The following is an 18,536-nucleotide window of genomic DNA, read 5'->3' as shown; positions in this document are numbered from 1 at the left end:
TGTGGAAGCTAGAACAAAGTCAAACGTCTCCTCTTGCTTGGTCCTTCAGACTTTGTGTGTATACTTTCCTTACATACTGGGCAAATCTGGTGCAGCTCTGTGCACTAGCCCTCCTTTTTGAACACCCACCTCTACTGATTGGTCTACATAGGCCCCAGAATATCCCTTTTATAAATTAAACTTTGTGTCAGGTACACTAGGGGTAAAGTAATCCCACAAAATCTCTGCCCTTAAGAGTGCAAGACCACACCTTCTATAGATTCAAGCCACACAATAACAGAAGCACAAGGTTTTAGGGTTTTTTTGTGGCTGTTGAAAACATTTACATTAATATTGGAAAAATTAATATTCCCTACTTGAATAAAATCTAAATTCCACACCATTCTAAATTCCAGCATGGCAGATGTTTATCCAGATAAGAGTTTTGCATATATTCAGTTACTTAACCCAAGCTTAGTACTATAAAGATCAGTTTGTTCTATGCATTTCCTTTAATCTACTGTCAAAATAAAAGCCCATTGTAAATGTCTAACGTGAAATATTCTTGCCATTGGAAATTGCTTTAATTGGTAAGCTACCGGCAAAGCCTATGTGAAATGGAAGTGGGCGTATAATAGGATAATTGTGATGGAGTTTCAACAGTTTCAGTAAAATGAAGTTGATCTATCCAAAGAACACAAACTCTCACCTTACAACAATGAATGCCAGGTGAAAGTTGTTTTCATGTTACACAATGAATACAAAGAGACCAGACCCCTATGTGAATTCTATAAACCTCTGCACTATAGAATTCCTGTTGCAATTGTTAATAAAGAGCATCATAACCATGGGGAAATTGTACACCTTGTACAAGACAAAGTGGTAAGAAAGATTGAAAGACCATGTTTCAATGTTTATTCATAATCTGTTCATTACCTAACGCCAAATTGGTAAGCAAGCTTAAAAGGATGTATTACTGTACTTAACCTGGGGGATAATATAATTAATCAGTAGAAGAAACCGATATCCATTTCAGGGGACAGCAAAATAAAATCATTACAAAACATTGTGTAATGTCCCCCCCCCTTTTTTTTTTTTTTTTTTTTAGAGCACCCAGCAGATCATTGGGGTCCTCCTTGCAATGTGTTTGGTCTACTAGGGCTGGTAGCAAACAATATTTACAGCATCAGCTTTGCCAAGCATATATACAGTGGTATCTCTTGAGTAAAAACAAAAACCACCATCTGTATTTGTACCAGTCTATGAAGTATTGTCGAGACTGAAATACATGAGTAGTAGCAGCCCAGTAAAAACAAAAAAACAAAAAAAATATAACGGGGGGGGGCGGGGGTGATTAGATGTATGGTGTGGGTAATCTCATTTATTTAGCTGGTTTATGCAGACTCAACTCTTAGTCGTGAGTAAGAAGCATTTGGCTGTGGTGTCACTTCTAATGCAGTTTAGATTGCAGGGGCCTAATGCATATGCATAAAGTGCCCCCATTAATTTCAGTTGATATGGCACAAAACCAGAGCTTGAAGAATGAATAAAAAAACAAAAAACCAAACACATGATAGTGGCCAATTGTATTATTATATATTTTGGGATCTGAAGTTTCCATGCCCCACAGCTTGCTCTTTTTGTAGATATGAATCAGCCATAATTCTCAGCAGCTAACCATGAAGGTCATTTGTTGTCACAGCGCATCAGAAGAAGAGCAAGACAAGATTCAGGTCTTCAGTGCCAACTGCCCTATGAAGGAACCCAAATACAGAAGATGCTGACCAACTCAGATACAGTTCTTCCACCTGGCTCAAAACCCTCTAAACCATTTGCAAATGAAGTAGTCTATGAATACATGAGTTGTAAAATGCTTTGAAAACATTTTTAATTAAAGTAGGAAAAAAAAAAAGTTTGTTAATGTAGGAGACACCACTTATATCAAGTTACTCTTTCAATAATACTGTAAACATCGAAAAGTATTTGCCATAAAGCCCCCCCCCCCCCGAAAGTTGATTTAAAAAAAGTGCCCTACCAAGTTATCCTATCTTGCAATAAAGATACAAAGCCTTTGGCCTGTACATGCCTGCTGTAGCCAAGGTATATAAGTGCATTATAAAGCGCCACCAGACTGCTTAGCAGACACTGGTGACCATATCTCCCTCTATAGCTGGGCCCTTCATATGCAGCAGGGTAGCACATATATCCAGCTGGTCATATAACACTGTATTTAGAAGTAAAGAAACCCCATCTTTTATCCGTGTCTTCACCGTTTAAAAAGTAAAGTGTTGCAGCTCAGCAATAGGTAGATTTATATTAGTTAAATGATTGTCTCCAGCTGTAAACCGTTCACAAAAAGGAAAACAGAAGTGCCAAGCAAACAAAATTAAGAATATGTTTAAAAGAACCCTCACCATGTAAAATCTATAGAGAAAAAAAAATGTTAATGTGGTTTAAACAGTTGGTATATTTATATATAATGAGAAAAAGAGAAAAAAAAACCCACACACACACACAAATTCTTTAAGCTTGATGCAGGTCCAGAGTGTACTCTTCTCCATAAGTATATACAAGCAATACTCGCAACAAAGCATCCATTCTTTTCTGGGGGTGAGCAAAACTCAGAACTGGTAGCCAAGTGGTTAGTGCTGTAAAATACCAATGTAAATTAAGCCTTACAGGTCTAGCGCACGTATTGTGCACCCATGAAAACAGGCTTTTTAAAACAAAATGTAATGCTATAAAGTTAATGTATGTTACTTTAGCGTTTTCCCAAAATATCTGCCACCTACCGCACATTTTAGTTAAACAGTAACTGGTGGAGTGAGTCTGGTCAGGTGAGCCTCTCGCTGACACCTACATCTTGGCTGTTCATACAGATCAGTATGCTTTGTGGAACACATATTCCCCTCAGTAAACAGGGCTGACGTAAGCAAGAACTTATAGACTTATTAGAGAACCAAAAGTTAAGCGTTTCAGGTACAGAAGGTACAACACCTCCTTAGTCAGAAAGGGGGGGATTTTATACAATGAGTTTATATTCATGGTCTGCTCAGAGTTATCAAGTACAGCCCACTTTGCGGAAGGTTTCCTTAACTTCATCCACCATTCCCACCAACTCCCCCATACGAGAACACACAACTATCTAAAGGGATACAAAAAAAAAGAAAAAAATTCTGAAAGGTAACATTCAAAAGCAAGTTTTAGATCCATTTGCACATTAAAACTAAAGAGTGGGAGGAAAATAAAAAAATAAAAACGCTGGTGCATTAGTTACTAGATTTAGATAGTTTTCATTGGTCATTTTCATGAAGCTGTGGAAAAGTAGATGCAAGATAAAGCTTTGGTTATACAGTCTATTTCAGTGGTTTGATTTGTTCGTGAAAAAACAAAGAAATCCTTTTGTTGGACTATTGCACAGAAAACTGGCATTGAGGTTCAAAGTCAGAACAAAAAAAGTTCATCTCCATCTGCAGGACTCAATTCCATTTTGTCCCAGTTGGAAGGAGACAGGCATTCTTCACCGTGAAGGTCATTTGCAGTCAGTCCAATGTCTAGAACTTGAGGATTAGTTCTGGATTCTGCAAGCCTAGGAAGTTGATTAACAGTTGAATTATTATATATCTATACAAATGACATGCCAATTGTCAACAATGCAGTTGTTGATAAAAGAAATGTGATATAAAAAAAAAAAAAAAATTTAAGTGATCTTCATCCTGGGGAGCCAACATTGAGTGTGCCCAACATGACAAGATCCCACATAAAACCACTGTTCAACGGATTAAGGATCCTACTTTAATAATGAGGGTGGTGGGGGGGGGGGGGAAAACAAACCAACTTGCATTTTGAGGTTTATCAGCACAAGTTGCTTACAAGGTGTGTGTATGTGTCTTCACAATTACCTTGAAAATGCTTCATCCAAACCATCATCCAGTTCCTGGGGGAAGAAAAATCAATATGTAAAGTTTTTTTTTTTTTTTTAAAGATCTAGCCATCTTTTATGCAGAATGTAACAAAAAAAAAACAAACAAAAAAAAAAAACTTAAGACAGGGATATTGTAGAGTAAACATTACATCACATTGAATTGTGATTAAAATGTGTTCATTGGCCTAATATGAGACTTACACACTTTAAGAGTGTGGTTTGTGAAAAGTCTCACAGAAGAATTCTCACCCATACAATGTTGTTGTTTTCTGTGGCAGCATTTTGTCTGAACAGTTCTTCAAAATGATTGTCGCTGGCATTTAACATATCCAACGTTTTGGCGCTCTCATCTAACTCTAGCAGATTACTCGTAGCTGAAAGAGAACACTCATTAAACTATAAGCAATTCCAATGTAACACCGTGACAGCCATACATACAGTGGTGCTACTCCCTGGCCTAGACTGGGCGCACACAGGAAAGTTACCCAGCATCCCTAAACATGCAAGCATTTATCAACTGCCCTGAACATATATCTCATGAGAATTGTGCTTGTGCGATACAGCCTTCTAGCTATTACAAGCAAACACAAGAGATAGAAAACCCACAACATATTGCTACTGCCATATAGGACGCTGTTGCTGCACCAACACCTTTGCATTAGACCAAGTCATACAGTATTATAACAATGTCGCTAACTAGATTACACACATTAGTAGACAGAGATCTCCACATTTCTCACACCTCTTATCCGAACTTACCCCCTTTTAGACTTGTGACGCTAGATGAGCTTTCAGACTGTGAACTGCTTGTCCCCTCGCCATCCGAACCAGACTTCTCCCTCTTCTCTTTACCTTAGAAAATAAAAGTTTGACCATGTTTTAAAGAAGAGATCGTCCAAGTAACGTGGCTTACACACTGCAATGTACCCCATGCCAGACAAATTACACACACAGGCTCATATGTCCACTGTATTGTTGAAGTTGGGGTTGACCAATGGTGGATTGAACAGAAGTATGCACTTCCTCAAGATTGTGTCACAGCTCCCACTTGCTATGCACTTGTTACTCTAGGTGCCAGAAAGGAATATCCTATACTTGTGTTATGAACAAGAACATCCAAAATACATACACATTAATAGGAATGTACTTACTGTCTCTAGATACTTGCCAAAACTCAAACGCAACTTTGAAGGCTTGCGCCACTGTTAGAGTGACAGCTTGGGCCTAAGACAAAAACCAAACACACAATTTACTAAAGCAAAACAGACTCAGAACAACGATACCAAGACACACACAGCCCCTCTCCCTTTCAACAAATGCGCAAAAAAAAAAAATAAATAAAAATTACCATTTTCCGCTTTGTACAAAGAAACGCATGACATTCCAGAGTTTCATTCTGTTGACTCTGAGCAATGTAGGCAAACACCTTATCATGAAGTTTATCAGCGGCACAGTACGATATCCTGTAGGAAAATAATGTGTATATAGCTTACAGCATAATATCCCAGAAAGGTAGTTTCCTTAAGCGACATCATAGCCAGTGGAGACTTCTCCATAGGAGCACATGCGCCCGTGAACCCCCAAGCCTGTTAATAGCACTTTCTTGGCATAGGCAGGCTACATAAGGGGACAGGAGGCTTCATGTCAATGAAACCCCCCAAGCACAAAAGGGGACAAAGAAAAAAAAATTAAATGGATTTTTGCATTTTTTTCCCCCCTTTTGCACTTGGGGGTTCACATGCCATGAAGCCTCCTGTCCCCTGATATAGCCTGCCTATGCAAAGAAAGTGCTATGAACAGGCACCTTTCTTCTAGCGCACTGCTGCAGCGCACGTGTGATTGAAGAAAGACCAGCTGAGCCGCCCATTTTATCCCCGTTCGCACAGCCTTTACTGGAGGAGCTCCCAGCCATCAGCACACAACAGCTGTGCATACTTTACACCTATTACTGTTCTGCATGTGAGGGTTAATTATATACACACACAGGTGTATATCACAAGTGCACATTTTCCTATTCTAAGTCATATTCCCAGCAGTGCAATGTACAGCACGCAGTCGCTACGTATTCTATACAAACAGGCTGAGGCCATTATACTTTGTTTGCTGGTACAAAGTACCAAGCAGTATAAGCCATGCACACGTGATCCACAGAGAGCTGTAGTGCAAGAGAGTTTCTTGGCAATATGCATTAAATTGTACATAAAATAATGAGTATGCAATGTAACCCAGGGTAAAAATCATTTTTGCATGCATTTTAAAACAATGCATACATACCAGTTTCTATTACCACATCTACTCACCTATATATTGACACATTTTCAATCAACTGGTTGCTTGCGCTGTCATACAGAATAATTCCTCTAGGGGACACTTTCAGAATGACTTTCTGCAGTTTCTTGCCGCTTGCTTTGGCCTTTACACAAGAAAAATAAAATATATATATATTTATTTTACACATGCATACATAAAAGGGATGGTCTATTAAAATTCTTGAAGAAATTAGTACACATTAAGCGACAATTTGGAGAAATAAAACATTGAATATATTTGATACATATTTGCTGGGAAGAGAACATTAAAAAATAAAATAAAAAAATAAAGCCCACACAACTTACTGTTGCTACTATTCTTTTCACTGCAGCTGCAGATAACTCTTCTCCTTTTGGCTGCTCCACCAAGGTCATGCCCAAGTATTTGAGATGAAACAGCATTCCTTCCAATAACGTTTCCCTGGTATCTGTCCAATTTTCTGGTAGTTCTAAAAATAAGAAAAAAAAAAAAAATGTAAACAAAACAGACCTTGTGCTTGTGTTTGGTGAGGCCATTGACACCCACATTTGTTTATTTTTTATTTATTTTTTTTTGATGTTTAATGGCATGAAGAATGTAGAACCCATATGGGATCTTGGCTATTCCAAACTGCACTCATTTGTCTCATTGCTGAGCATCTTAAATTAGTTTGGGGATTTGGTGGAATCCTGCTCATGCAGTGGGGAGCTTTCATTGTTGGTGTAGTCTGTCCCCTCTTTGCCTGCACTCTATATTGTATACACACACACTTAGGTGAGATAGCTAAATAAAACCCACTTACTGACCAAAGGAGACTAACTCCACAGTTGTCTCAGTGTTGAAACGTAAATGGATAGCACATCAACTTAAGGCAAAAATATACCTCTTAATCTTCAGCTATGTAGCTCAAGGAAAAAAAAACAAAACCACAAGACAGCAAAAACCATAGTAATACAAATCGCATCTCCATAATGGGTATGGTAAAAAAGGCAGAAACGAGGATAAAATATAAATCTTAAATATATAATACCCAATCTTACTGCTTCGTCTGCTATGCAGCGATATATACCACTCACCTTATTTACTCTGAGTCGAATGGATCAGAAGACCCCTACTACCATACATGCAGATGTATGTGATCCAGTTTAATACGTGTAAAACAGGACGTTACATTGGAGAAACCAACTGTCTATATGCTGCAGTTAATATAATTTTATTCGGGGAACATCTGGAAGATTCACTTCCCTAGTCACCTATAATCTATATGTCATTCCTGTAAAGTAACAGTTCCGCCCAGGTAATGGAAGGCTTGATTGTCTTAACACCTAACTGATGAGAAGGAACATGGGGGTTTTCTCACCTATGGTCTACATCCTGGAATAAGAGCTCATGAATATTCAGAGGACAGGTGAATTGCTTCCTGACATACTTGAGTATGTGGGGAAACTACGTAGGGAAGATGTAGTGCGGTCTGATCCCTTCTACACAGAGAAAAATATGTATAAAAAAACCTCACCCAAATCGAACACACGGAGTGTTCTTTTCTAGGCGAGACGCTAAGGAGAATATACTTCGAAAGAAAGGCCTACTACATACAGACCTGACCAGGGGTGGTGGTAACCATATTTGCTGCTGGTGTGCAATTTTATTAGAAATATTATATTACCCCACACGTGCTTTTGTGGTTATTTTTGCTGAGCATTAATTTAAAGGTGTCTGTTGGCCTTTTGTTCCATTGTAGTTGTAATACTTCAGTAATGTCATTGTATCTTTTAGTATGAGATTGTTTAGTGGCTTGTTACAATATAATTAGATATACACTTATGTGCATTTTACTTGTCATTCAGTTTTCCTAAACAAAAAGTTAACAGGGTTATAATTTCAAAACCAGAAACTGAACCCAAGGATGAACCTTCATAAAACACTGACATGGCCACCACTTTACTTCAAAGGAGAACTTAAAAAAAAAAAAACAACAAAAAAAACACACAGAGCAGATAAAAACATTTGTAATAAAGATTACTTCAACACTAAGGACACTGGATTAAAAGTGTACATAGGATTTCTATCACATTTCATGGATTTTATTCTAGTTTTAGAAGTTTTATATTGCAGGAATTTTTGTTTATAGTTAAGCTACTGGACAAAACACTGCTATGCCAAGTTACATACCCCACTCCTACATTCAGAAGACAAAGCTCAAGAACAAGATAGAGGGAGAGTGTCTAAGCAGCCTAACAGAACCAAGGAATGGAGAGAAAAGGCTCCATGATCCTTAAAAGTAGAGGCAGCATGAACAAAAGCCCTGAGAGGGCAGCTGGCAGGGGCCCTTTTTTATAGGTTTGTTCCCAAGACAATTGGGGGGGGGGGCTCTCTCATGGTCAGGGATCACAGGAGACAACATGCTGCCATCTGATCTTTTGTGACAAGTGCACGTGCGTGTAGATGTATATCTATATCACCCTACCAGAACAAAAACAAAAACTAATGCGCATGTGTGCACTACAACACCCTTGGCTATTATTCAGATGAGGGTGAACACTGTTATAGCCCTCAAAGATGCAGAAGAGTTTGGGTTCTTAGATGTGTATTCCTTTCGCACAATTATCCTTGGGTGTTTAACTTGTAATACACTAGTCACCGTCATGTGACAACTACATCTACTGGATAATATTATTAAGGGAGTTGGAGGCTTTTAAAGAAAATTTGTTATTCTTTTTGGTGGTGCTTTTCTGTATAAGCTGAAAGCGACACGCCACAACCATATCTACAATAGGTGAGAGCTCCCTAAATTTCCATTGTGGCACTTTTGAAAATGCATGGCAGGGGGTTCTGCAAAACGCCTTCATACACATTTGCTCCTTGGACAGCCCCCTCCCTCGATGCTCAGACCCCTGCGTGCATCCATGGAAAGCTCTCCCATTCGTTTTAACCAGGGTGCTTTCCTGTTGGTAAGAATTGGAGAAGGAAGGGAGCTTTTAGCTGAGGAAAGTGTCCCAACCCTGGTTTACAAAGATTGCATGCTTATTAAGATACTTTAGATGGGCTGTCAGGGACCGGTAACTCTTCCTCAAACAGTTTACCTTACATTTATGCTTCCCCTAGGTAAGCCGTTTTCCTATAACTATAGGAAAAATTTAAAAAGTTAGCCTAGCCACCCATGGGGAAAGATGTGCTGTTGCAGGGTTAAGCTCCTTAAAAACCTTAGGATGTATTATTGCATCCAAAATGTGGCAGAAGACTCCACATTCTACCAACTAATTAAGTTTAACGACTCTGCGTAAGCCGCAGTAACACTTAACCACAGCTTGATATCACAGGCGAGTCCTGAGAAGATGACACACATCCAACAGCTTACCACAATAAGTAAACGCACAAAAACCCTTTTCCCATGAAAGTTATTTCAGGATCCTAGCTTTGGATACATTTGAGTAATTCAATTACATTCTAGTTAGAGCTCTTGCATACAGTACATGTCTGCATTACCAAAGGGAAGGCAATTTCTTCATCAAGGACAAGTTTACACAAGAATATCCAGTGTTGCAGAAGGTCGATTTCCCCCCCCATGTGTCACCACACAGTTTACAGCCAACGTTTGTTGTATTTGACCACAGTTATACTAAGCATGTGCTACTAAAATCTCACACCTAAGCCTGTCTGAACCTAGGAGGTACTTTGCAGTCAGAACTCCACGCCAGCAATAAAAACCCCCAAAAAAAAACAAACCAAAAAAACCTGAATTAAGCACCTGAGGGCATGAAACATGCAAGGCATGTTTTCTTCCACAGGACAAGGGCACCTGTAATTGCTGAATATAAATGAACTTTTTGCAGAAGCTTCTAGTTGCCCAGCGTTTTATTTATCCTGTTTAGTTTTTTTTATTATTATCTGCTATCGACTGGTGGGAGAACCGGTGACCAAGGCCTGCAACCTAAAGTCCAAGATGGGGTTTGCCATCACGTAATCCAAAGAAAAGCGGGAGCTGTCTTTAGTGCTTCGCAGTCATCTCCAGCCAAATATCATGGGAGTTGTATTTGAACTGGAAATGTGTGCCTGTTGGCCATCCCTTATCCAAACAAGGGTTTAAAAAAAAGTAATGTTCGAATGAAACCAAAAACTTACTGTAATTAAATGCTGCAGCCATAAGGTTCATGAGGAAACCGAGTATCCTACACAACCATTTACAAAGTGATATGACTTTAATCTCCAAAATATTCCCCCCCCATTCTTGAAGGGTTTTAGAGCGTTCTGTATTATTTTCCATCTATCTGGCCAGTCTAGGCAGAATATGCCACCAGATGTCAAGTTTCTAAGCACTGTCTCCAGCGACATTATATAAAGAAAACCCCAAAAGCTTCTACCAAAGTTATATACAGGAGATAAGCTAAAAAGGGGAAAGGCTTATGGAAGAGCACAATATATAACCCTGTATATTATAATGTAACAAAGTGTTGGTTTTTTGTTTTTTTTTTATTGTTAAGTTCAATAAACTGGCTCGACCAGCAGACGTAGCGGCTGCCACTATTGTCAGTTACAGGTTATTTTGGGTAACTTTCCCTGCTCAGTCACCACACTGAGCCGATTCTTCATAGCAATGCTAATGAAGTCCGTTCGTCCATAGACTTTCATTAGTCAGAGAGTCCCTGACATCCCCACTATGAACAAATGCCCATTAGAGTAATCAGGGTACTTTCACACATATTCTTCAAACAAAAATAAACCAAACATGACAGAGGAGCTGCGGCCTTGCTACAGCAGCTTACTTCCTTCGTGGTCCGACTATTCCTGCCGTTTTTAAGCATGTAGTAACAGTAAAGCGCCCCCATGGATATCAATAGGACTTTTCACAAATACACCCAGGGGTCTGAACACCAAGTGACTAAAGGAGAGTATATCGCATGCAGTTGTTTGGCCAAAAACCTATCCTGCGTGGCATTTAACGTTTAGGTGGGGAAAGGGCGAAACTGATTTGACGGCATTAACGCACATGATGTCTGGAGTATCCTTTTAACAGAGATACATTCTATTGTTTATGGAAAAACACAGACAAAATGTAAGCATAAAGATAGCTGGCAATCAGAACGTCTATTTGTCATTACATATATAACACTTCCAATACGTAAACTAATATAATGGATTAACTCGCAAAAATAGTAAGAAAAAAAAAAAATAAGTTAACCGTGCATTATACAGGACCATCCACACACAAAAGGGAGGGAAATACTAGAACGCCCACAGGCACACAAAGGATCCAGCAAGGGTGTAAATTCCACCCTTGTTACTTAAGGCACCTGGGTGGATACATCTGAAGTCTTCCCTCTCACTACACTCAGCAAGCAAGCAAATGGTGTTAACCGTCAGCTTCACTGCCAACATAACAAATCATACTCCTATTAACCCATGTAAATGACAACACAGCATGTTAGCTTTAAACACAGAGGAATTTACTAGATGTCATCCCAGGATAGCAGTGGGGGAGGGGCGAATATTCTCGCACTTTTCACGCCTGTTCAGCTCAGATCTATCCACGGACTTAACGATCTATAGTGCATAGCGCGTTACAGGTGTGCTGAAGCCTTAACCCTATCGGCTCGCCGCTGCAGCACAAATCACAGTGGCTGTGAAATGGTTAAATACGTCACTTTCAAGGCCATACCCAGACGCAGAGGTGGTCTTTTAACGCTAGACACGTACACAGAAGTAACGAAGAAAGTAAGGTACGTGCATCACGTACCCACCCGGCCACACCGACCCCCGAGTATCGCCCCGCACCCCGTTACTCACTCTTGTGTTTTCCTCCTCCCCAGGTCTGCTTGGCGAGACTAGGGCTGCGGATTATCGCCCTCCCGGCAGACTTTAGCGCATCCATCCTACTGCCGGACAGAACCCACCGCCAGGCAATCAGACAACTTGCCGCTAACTTTCCGACTTCTACAAACTTTTCTCTTCTCTCGCTTTTCCCACCCCCTCCCTGGCAGGGATGTCGATGAATGATCACGTCTATAACGAGGGAGGCGATATTTATGTAAATGTAGCCAGTATGGCCGCACCCCCACCCACCCCGTGTCAGATCCTGTAGTCCCGATCATAAAGACAGACGGGCCACAGACAGACTTCTGCTGGCCGAGCTACGGAGCCATGGCTTAGACACTCTTTCTTTCTTATTTCCCCTGACTTTTCCACATCTGTAACATGTCCAATACATGTCCATCACCTTACTATTCAATCTGCACTTACAAGAAGCCTTTGGAAGTAGTTGTAGTTCAAATAATACTAATAATAATAATATTGTTATTATTATTAGTAGTACTGTATAAATTAATATATAATAATTATGATTAGTGTTACTCTATAAATACACAATTTTGAGTATTATTAGTATTTCTGTATAAGTAAATATATAATTATGATTATTATTACTGTTTAAATATATAATCATGAGTATTATGATTCTTATGATTATTATTACTTTATAGATATATAATAATTGTTTACTGTATACATAAATATATGATCATTATTATTATTACTGTATAAATATATAATTATTAGTGTTGTTATTATTATTATTACTACTGTATATATAAATAAATATATAATTATGAATATTATTATATAAATAAAAATATAATTATTATGATTATTATAGATTTATTTACACAGCACCAATCATTTATTCAGCGCTATTAGAAAACTGGAATAGACAGACTGAGACAAACCGATAGATTTTACATTCTACTGTAGTTTGGGGTAGCCGTATTAGTCCAGTGTATAAGAATGCAAAAAAAACAGAATGTTGCAGAATCTTGTAATACCTTTTTTATTGGACTAACAGTATTTAAAATATTTTATAATAAATATTTATATTTTATAATTAATATTTTTATTTTAAATACTGTTAGTCCAATAAAAAAGGTATTACAAGATTCTGCAACATTCTGTTTTTTTGCATTATTTTACATTCTAAAAACGCAAAGGGCAGTGGTGGGCAGATGTACAAAAGCGTTATTCTTTTAAAATCAGCATAATTACAACATGCTGTGTTACATACCCAGAATAATAATAACTATTATACAAGAGCGGCAGCTAGAAAAATGACAGTGGTTTAGTTTTCTAAAAAAAAGAGTCAGTTTTAAACAAATTTGCAGATCTGTGATATTTTGTTACCGTAGTAGGATTTTATATCATATTATGTGCTACATTATTGTCTCTTAAACAATATCATATTCTCTCTCTTTTTCATTCTTTTTATTCACAGAGATGTTATTCACAGAGAAGTGTAGTGCAAAAGCATAGTGGTCAATGTGGATGTTCCTGTTCATTTCACCAGCTTTCACGACAATTGCTTTATAGAAATAATCCACAAATGTCGCCAAAGGCTCAGCTACAGAGACCAAGCTGCAACCTTACTCAAGTGTGGCCTGGTTGCCCATGCTTTGAGCTTCTTATCCCTCACGTTTAGCACGGAAGTGAAGATCTTCATCTCCGTGGCATCTCTAGCTTCTTCTGGTTATCAGTCCTTTTGCTCTTTCCATGATGATGGCCCCATGATGACTTTTACATCATATCCCACCATCATCACTTACAGATTGACAGGTGTGACCTGTGTCACAGAGGCATAGAAGCACTTATCCGTCTTAATGGATCAGGTCATTTATGTAGCCTGCAAATTACTAGACACAGTGGGTAAATATACGTTCATGTGTTGGGGAGAGACTTGCATGCAGACTCGGACCAGCCATCTGGCACACTGGGCAAATGCGACTGGATATGCCCCGACCACATACTACATGAGTATAGAAATTTAGCGTGTGGCCATGCATCAATGATCACCAGTCCGCCCTGCTTTTATAAATTCCATGGCTCTAGGTAGGACCACAGTGTCGTACGATTCCCACCATCAGTCCTTTAATAGGATTTCACAGTGTTTGCTGAGTATGAGTGTATCACTTGTTCTACGGCCATAAAAGTGACATTAATGTGTATATAAACCGCAGAAAATATGTTCCCATATTAACTTATGTAAACAAAATATCATTCTCCTCTTTAATGCCTTATTCAACTGCACTCAACAGGGCGCACGTTCACTTAAAAAGTCTTAGGGCCCGCCCCTTAGCCACACCCATAACCACACCCCCAAATATGAAAGCGTCTTCTTGGTACATAACTGCCACTATTAATTAGAATAGCCCAATAAGGTGCAAACTTGATCAACAAATCTTCCCCTTTTTATACATTGTCTGGAATTCCAAAATAATCATTTGATCGCTTTACTAGTTTGGTCCATTGCTTTACAAATTTGTGCAGATGTTTATTATTCCCGTAAACTTTTATATATCTACCCCATAAAGTGTTTATGAGTGTTAAAAACCTGTTTTTTTTATTAACCCTCCTAGAGCCCAAAGGGTTAAGCTCTGCGTCTGCAGTTGCTTGTTGAACTCAATATCTGTGCGCTGGGTTGAGGACTGCTGAGACAGCAAGCTCTGGGCACAGAATGTGAAGGCAGATAAGCGTTTGCCCTTGCCTTTATCCCTCCTGCTGTATGCGCTTAAGCATTATACTTTGTCATATTTATTGTTATATCAAATCTGGTGCGATATATTAACTTTTAGCTGTGTATGTAGAGGAATTGCCAGTATAAAGCCAATGCTTTCTCGAATAAGGTTTATGTAAGTATAGTGAATGTGATAGAATTCTTATGATGATAGTATAGTACAGGAACAAGTGAAATAGGGGTGGAGAGGCTGCTTGACAGAGGTAAGGAGAAAGGATCCCTATGCCTTAGTAACAGCTGGCACTAGGCAGATTTAGCCCCTACTAATTGATAAGGCCCCTATTAGTATAGGGTGAAATTAGGATCCTGTCCGAGACCCGGTGAAGCTTCCAAGCTTTCGAAGTGTGGACGCAGCCCAGCATGGTCCCCCTAGTGCCCTTTAGTCCAGAGCCATCTGGACTAAGACATGCAGTGCCAGATCGTTGAAGCGATGGGATCCACATCACTGTTAAGAGAATGTTCAGGGTATGCTTTTTTTTAATACACAGATTATAGAAGGTGATGCTTCTGCAATTACAGTCCTTGGTGTATGTAACGGGTTCACCAAAAGAGCTGTAGTAACTCCCAGAGATCACCCAGATGCAGTAGCGTACCTAGCGGGGGGGCGGTCCGCACCGGGTACCGCTCATCAGGGGGGTGCCAATTTGCCGGCACCCCTCCAGAGACGGACAGTAATGTCCGCCACTGGAGGAGCAGGCTCGCAAGGGAGCGGTATCGGAGGTCTTTAACAGACCTCCGGCTCCCTTGAGTGATTTTAAGCCGGTTCAAGGATCTTCCTTGAACCCGGCTTAAAATCACTCAAGGGAGCCGGAGGTCTGTTAAAGACCTCCGATACCGCTCCCTTGCGATCCGCGCGGCAACAGCTGCTGTGCGCCGGGGTTTGTTGTCAGATCCCGGCGCACAACACTGAAGCCGCGCCCACCGCTGTCCGTGCCCCTCTGACCCGGAAGAAGACAGAAGAACTGAAGAAGAGGAGCGAAGAGGAGGAAAAGGAGCTGTAAGGAGAAAAGAGGAAAGGTAGGAAATCATAGAGTGAAAGTGGATTGGTATATGTGTGGATCAGTATATGTGTGGATTGGTATATGTGTGGATTGGTATATATGTGTGGATTGGTATATGTGCGGATTGGTATATGTGTGGATTGGTGTATGTGTGGATTAGTGTATGTGTGGATTGGTAAGTGTGTGAGAGTGATGGGTGTTATGCTGTAACATTTCCAATGAATTTTTCATTTTATAATTATGCTCTTAAGTACATCATAACTCCCATCACTCTATACTGTTCCATTCAGTGGCAGAGCTGGGAGACAGAGGCCTTGCACCCCCACAGCAGAACTCCTGAAAGGTAAGTGAACTTCAAAGAGGGAGAGGGTAAATAGTTAGGAGGGGGTAGATAGGGAGAAGGGGGTGAGATGGGGGATAGGGGGTAGATAGGGAGAAGGGAGTGAGAAGGGGTAGATAGGACAGAAGGGAGTGAGAAGGGGTAGATAGGGCAATCATACTCCTATCATGCCAAGTCTGCGAGTATATCCTGGAATCTGGGTATGCCTGGGCATGATAGGAATGTGATTGCTGTTAACAATCATATATATATATATATATATATATATGTTAATATTGTTATTTAATTGTTTTGTCCTATTTTTGTGTGTTACTAACTTTAAATAAAATATTTTTTTCGGTTTTGGCCAGGTAAGTGCTGCATTTTCGGTTTCAGTCCAGAATTCGTTTCGGTGCATCCCTACTACTAATGAAGTGGCAGGCCTACACCACATCAATGTTTGGCTTAGTATATAGTGATAGGAGTTATGCTGCACTATTGTCAATGTCTGGCTCAATGTATAGTGATAGGGATTACGCTGTACCACCGTCAATGTGTGCCTCAGTATATAGTGATAGGTGTTATGCTGTACCACTGTCAATGTCTGCCTCAGTATATAGTGATAGGTGTTATGCTGTACCACCGTCAATGTCTGCCTCAGTATATAATGATAACAGTAATGCTGTACCACCTTCAGTGTCTGCGCCGGTATATAACAGTAGAAGCTATGCAGTTTTAAAGTGTATGTGGGGGGGGGGGTGCCACATACAGGATCCGCCCCAGGTGCCAAATACTCTAGGTACGCCCCTGATGTATCCTCCTGTTGTCCCCGGAATCACTTCCAGCACCAGCCAGCATGCACACCTTGGAACCCTGCTATGTGTACCCAATAAGTAGACACAACTACCTTGAATTGAGTACAGCAGGAATGAACAGTTTATTGTTGTAAAAATATAAGACTCATATATCCATAGAACCTCATTAACATAAATTAACATTGATAAACAGGTACATGTAGACAACCCAACCTTGAATCCCCTGACAGCAATCCTATTGATGGGATTAATTAAACAATGGAGTTCCTACCTGTGCTATCTATGTTTGACAGACAGGCTGGAGCCATCTCTGACTACCTTGGGGCCTTGTATGACAGGTCTTTTTGTCACAGTGTACAAGCTGAATTTCATTTGTAGGATCATATGGGCAGAGTTTTTTCCATTACAATGGGAATTCTTTATGGATGAATGCTCAAGTATTCAGTGTTGACCTTGAATTATGGACAGATGCATTGGAGGCAATTGTTTTGGTTTTTTTTAAGGGGGATGGTGTGTTGGACAATGGCCTGCTCAATGACATGTTAAGTTGTCTTTCCCGCAATTTAAATGTTGACGGCTGAGCACTTGGTGCCGCGGGCATTGATAACTTCTACCAGGTCATTTTATTGCAAAATGTGGTCCGAGTGAGAATCTTTTGTGCAGGAAGCCACGGTATCAGCAGAAGAACATGAAACTGTAGCAGTATTGTTTTGGTTTACTAGGCATTTATATGGTGTGTCTGCGTCTGGTCTCGATTTCCGGATGTCCCCAAGGATTTCATGGTAACACATGCCTTTAGGGGTTAAAAGCCGAGGATGCCGAACTAGAAGTACCCCGTGCCCAGGGCCGGCCTTTGGGGTGTGCGACCTGTGCGACCGCACAGGGCGCCACACTCCAGGGGACGCCGCCGCGGGGTCCGCCGCCGCAGGGTCCGACGCCACCGTAGCGTACCGCTGCCGCCAGCAGCGTACCTAGCGGGGGGGGGGGCGGTCCGCACCGGGTGCCGCTCATCAGGGGGGCACCCGGCACCCCTCCACCGCTGTCCGTGCCCTCTGACCCGGAAGAAGACAGAAGAACTGAAGAAGAGGAGCGAAGAGAAGGAAAAGGAGCTGTAAGGAGAAAAGAGGAAAGGTAGGAAAAGCATTCAGTGAGAGTGAGAGTGGATTGGTATGTGTGTGGATTGGTATGTGTGTGGATTGGTATATATGTGTGGATTGGTATATATGTGTGGATTGGTATACGTGTGGATTGGTATACGTGTGGATTAGTAAGTGTGGATTGGTATACATGTGTGGATTGGTATACATGTGTGGATTGGTATACATGTGTGGATTGGTATATATGTGTGGCGTAGTGTGTATGTGTGGATTGGTATGCGTGTGGATTGGTATGCGTGTGGATTGGTATGCGCGTGGATTGGTATGCGCGTGGATTGGTATGCGCGTGGATTGGTATGCGTGTGAGAGTGATGGGTGTTATGCTGTACCATTTCCAATGTCTTTTTCATGATCTAATTATGCTCTAAAAGTACATCATAACTCCCATCATTCTATACTGTTCCATACAGAGCTGGGAGGCAGAGGCCTTGCACCCCCCGCCAGGACTCCTGAAAGGTAAGTGAACTTCAAAGAGGGAAAGGGTAGATAGTTAGGAG

The 18,536-nt window shown here is 40.4% G+C and overlaps 1 protein-coding gene across 1 annotated transcript; it reads right to left on the bottom strand.

The window, feature by feature from the left end:
* Nucleotides 1-3,423: 3,423 nt before the first annotated feature.
* Nucleotides 3,424-12,062, bottom strand: LOC149281411 (low density lipoprotein receptor adapter protein 1-A). Its single transcript, XM_089499334.1, has 9 exons — nucleotides 11,978-12,062; nucleotides 6,520-6,662; nucleotides 6,205-6,317; nucleotides 5,253-5,367; nucleotides 5,056-5,128; nucleotides 4,664-4,756; nucleotides 4,154-4,278; nucleotides 3,882-3,916; nucleotides 3,424-3,568 (listed from the first exon to the last, which is right to left on the bottom strand). The coding sequence occupies exons 1-9, from the start codon at nucleotides 12,060-12,062 to the stop codon at nucleotides 3,424-3,426; spliced, it is 927 nt and encodes a 308-aa protein (XP_089355460.1).
* Nucleotides 12,063-18,536: the final 6,474 nt, after the last annotated feature.

Source organism: Sceloporus occidentalis, unplaced genomic scaffold (assembly GCF_023333645.1).
Source record: "Sceloporus occidentalis isolate IW3139 unplaced genomic scaffold, rSceOcc1.0.p SCAF_133, whole genome shotgun sequence".
Classification (NCBI taxonomy): domain Eukaryota; kingdom Metazoa; phylum Chordata; class Lepidosauria; order Squamata; family Phrynosomatidae; genus Sceloporus; species Sceloporus occidentalis.
This window is presented reverse-complemented; position numbering and strand designations above follow the sequence as displayed.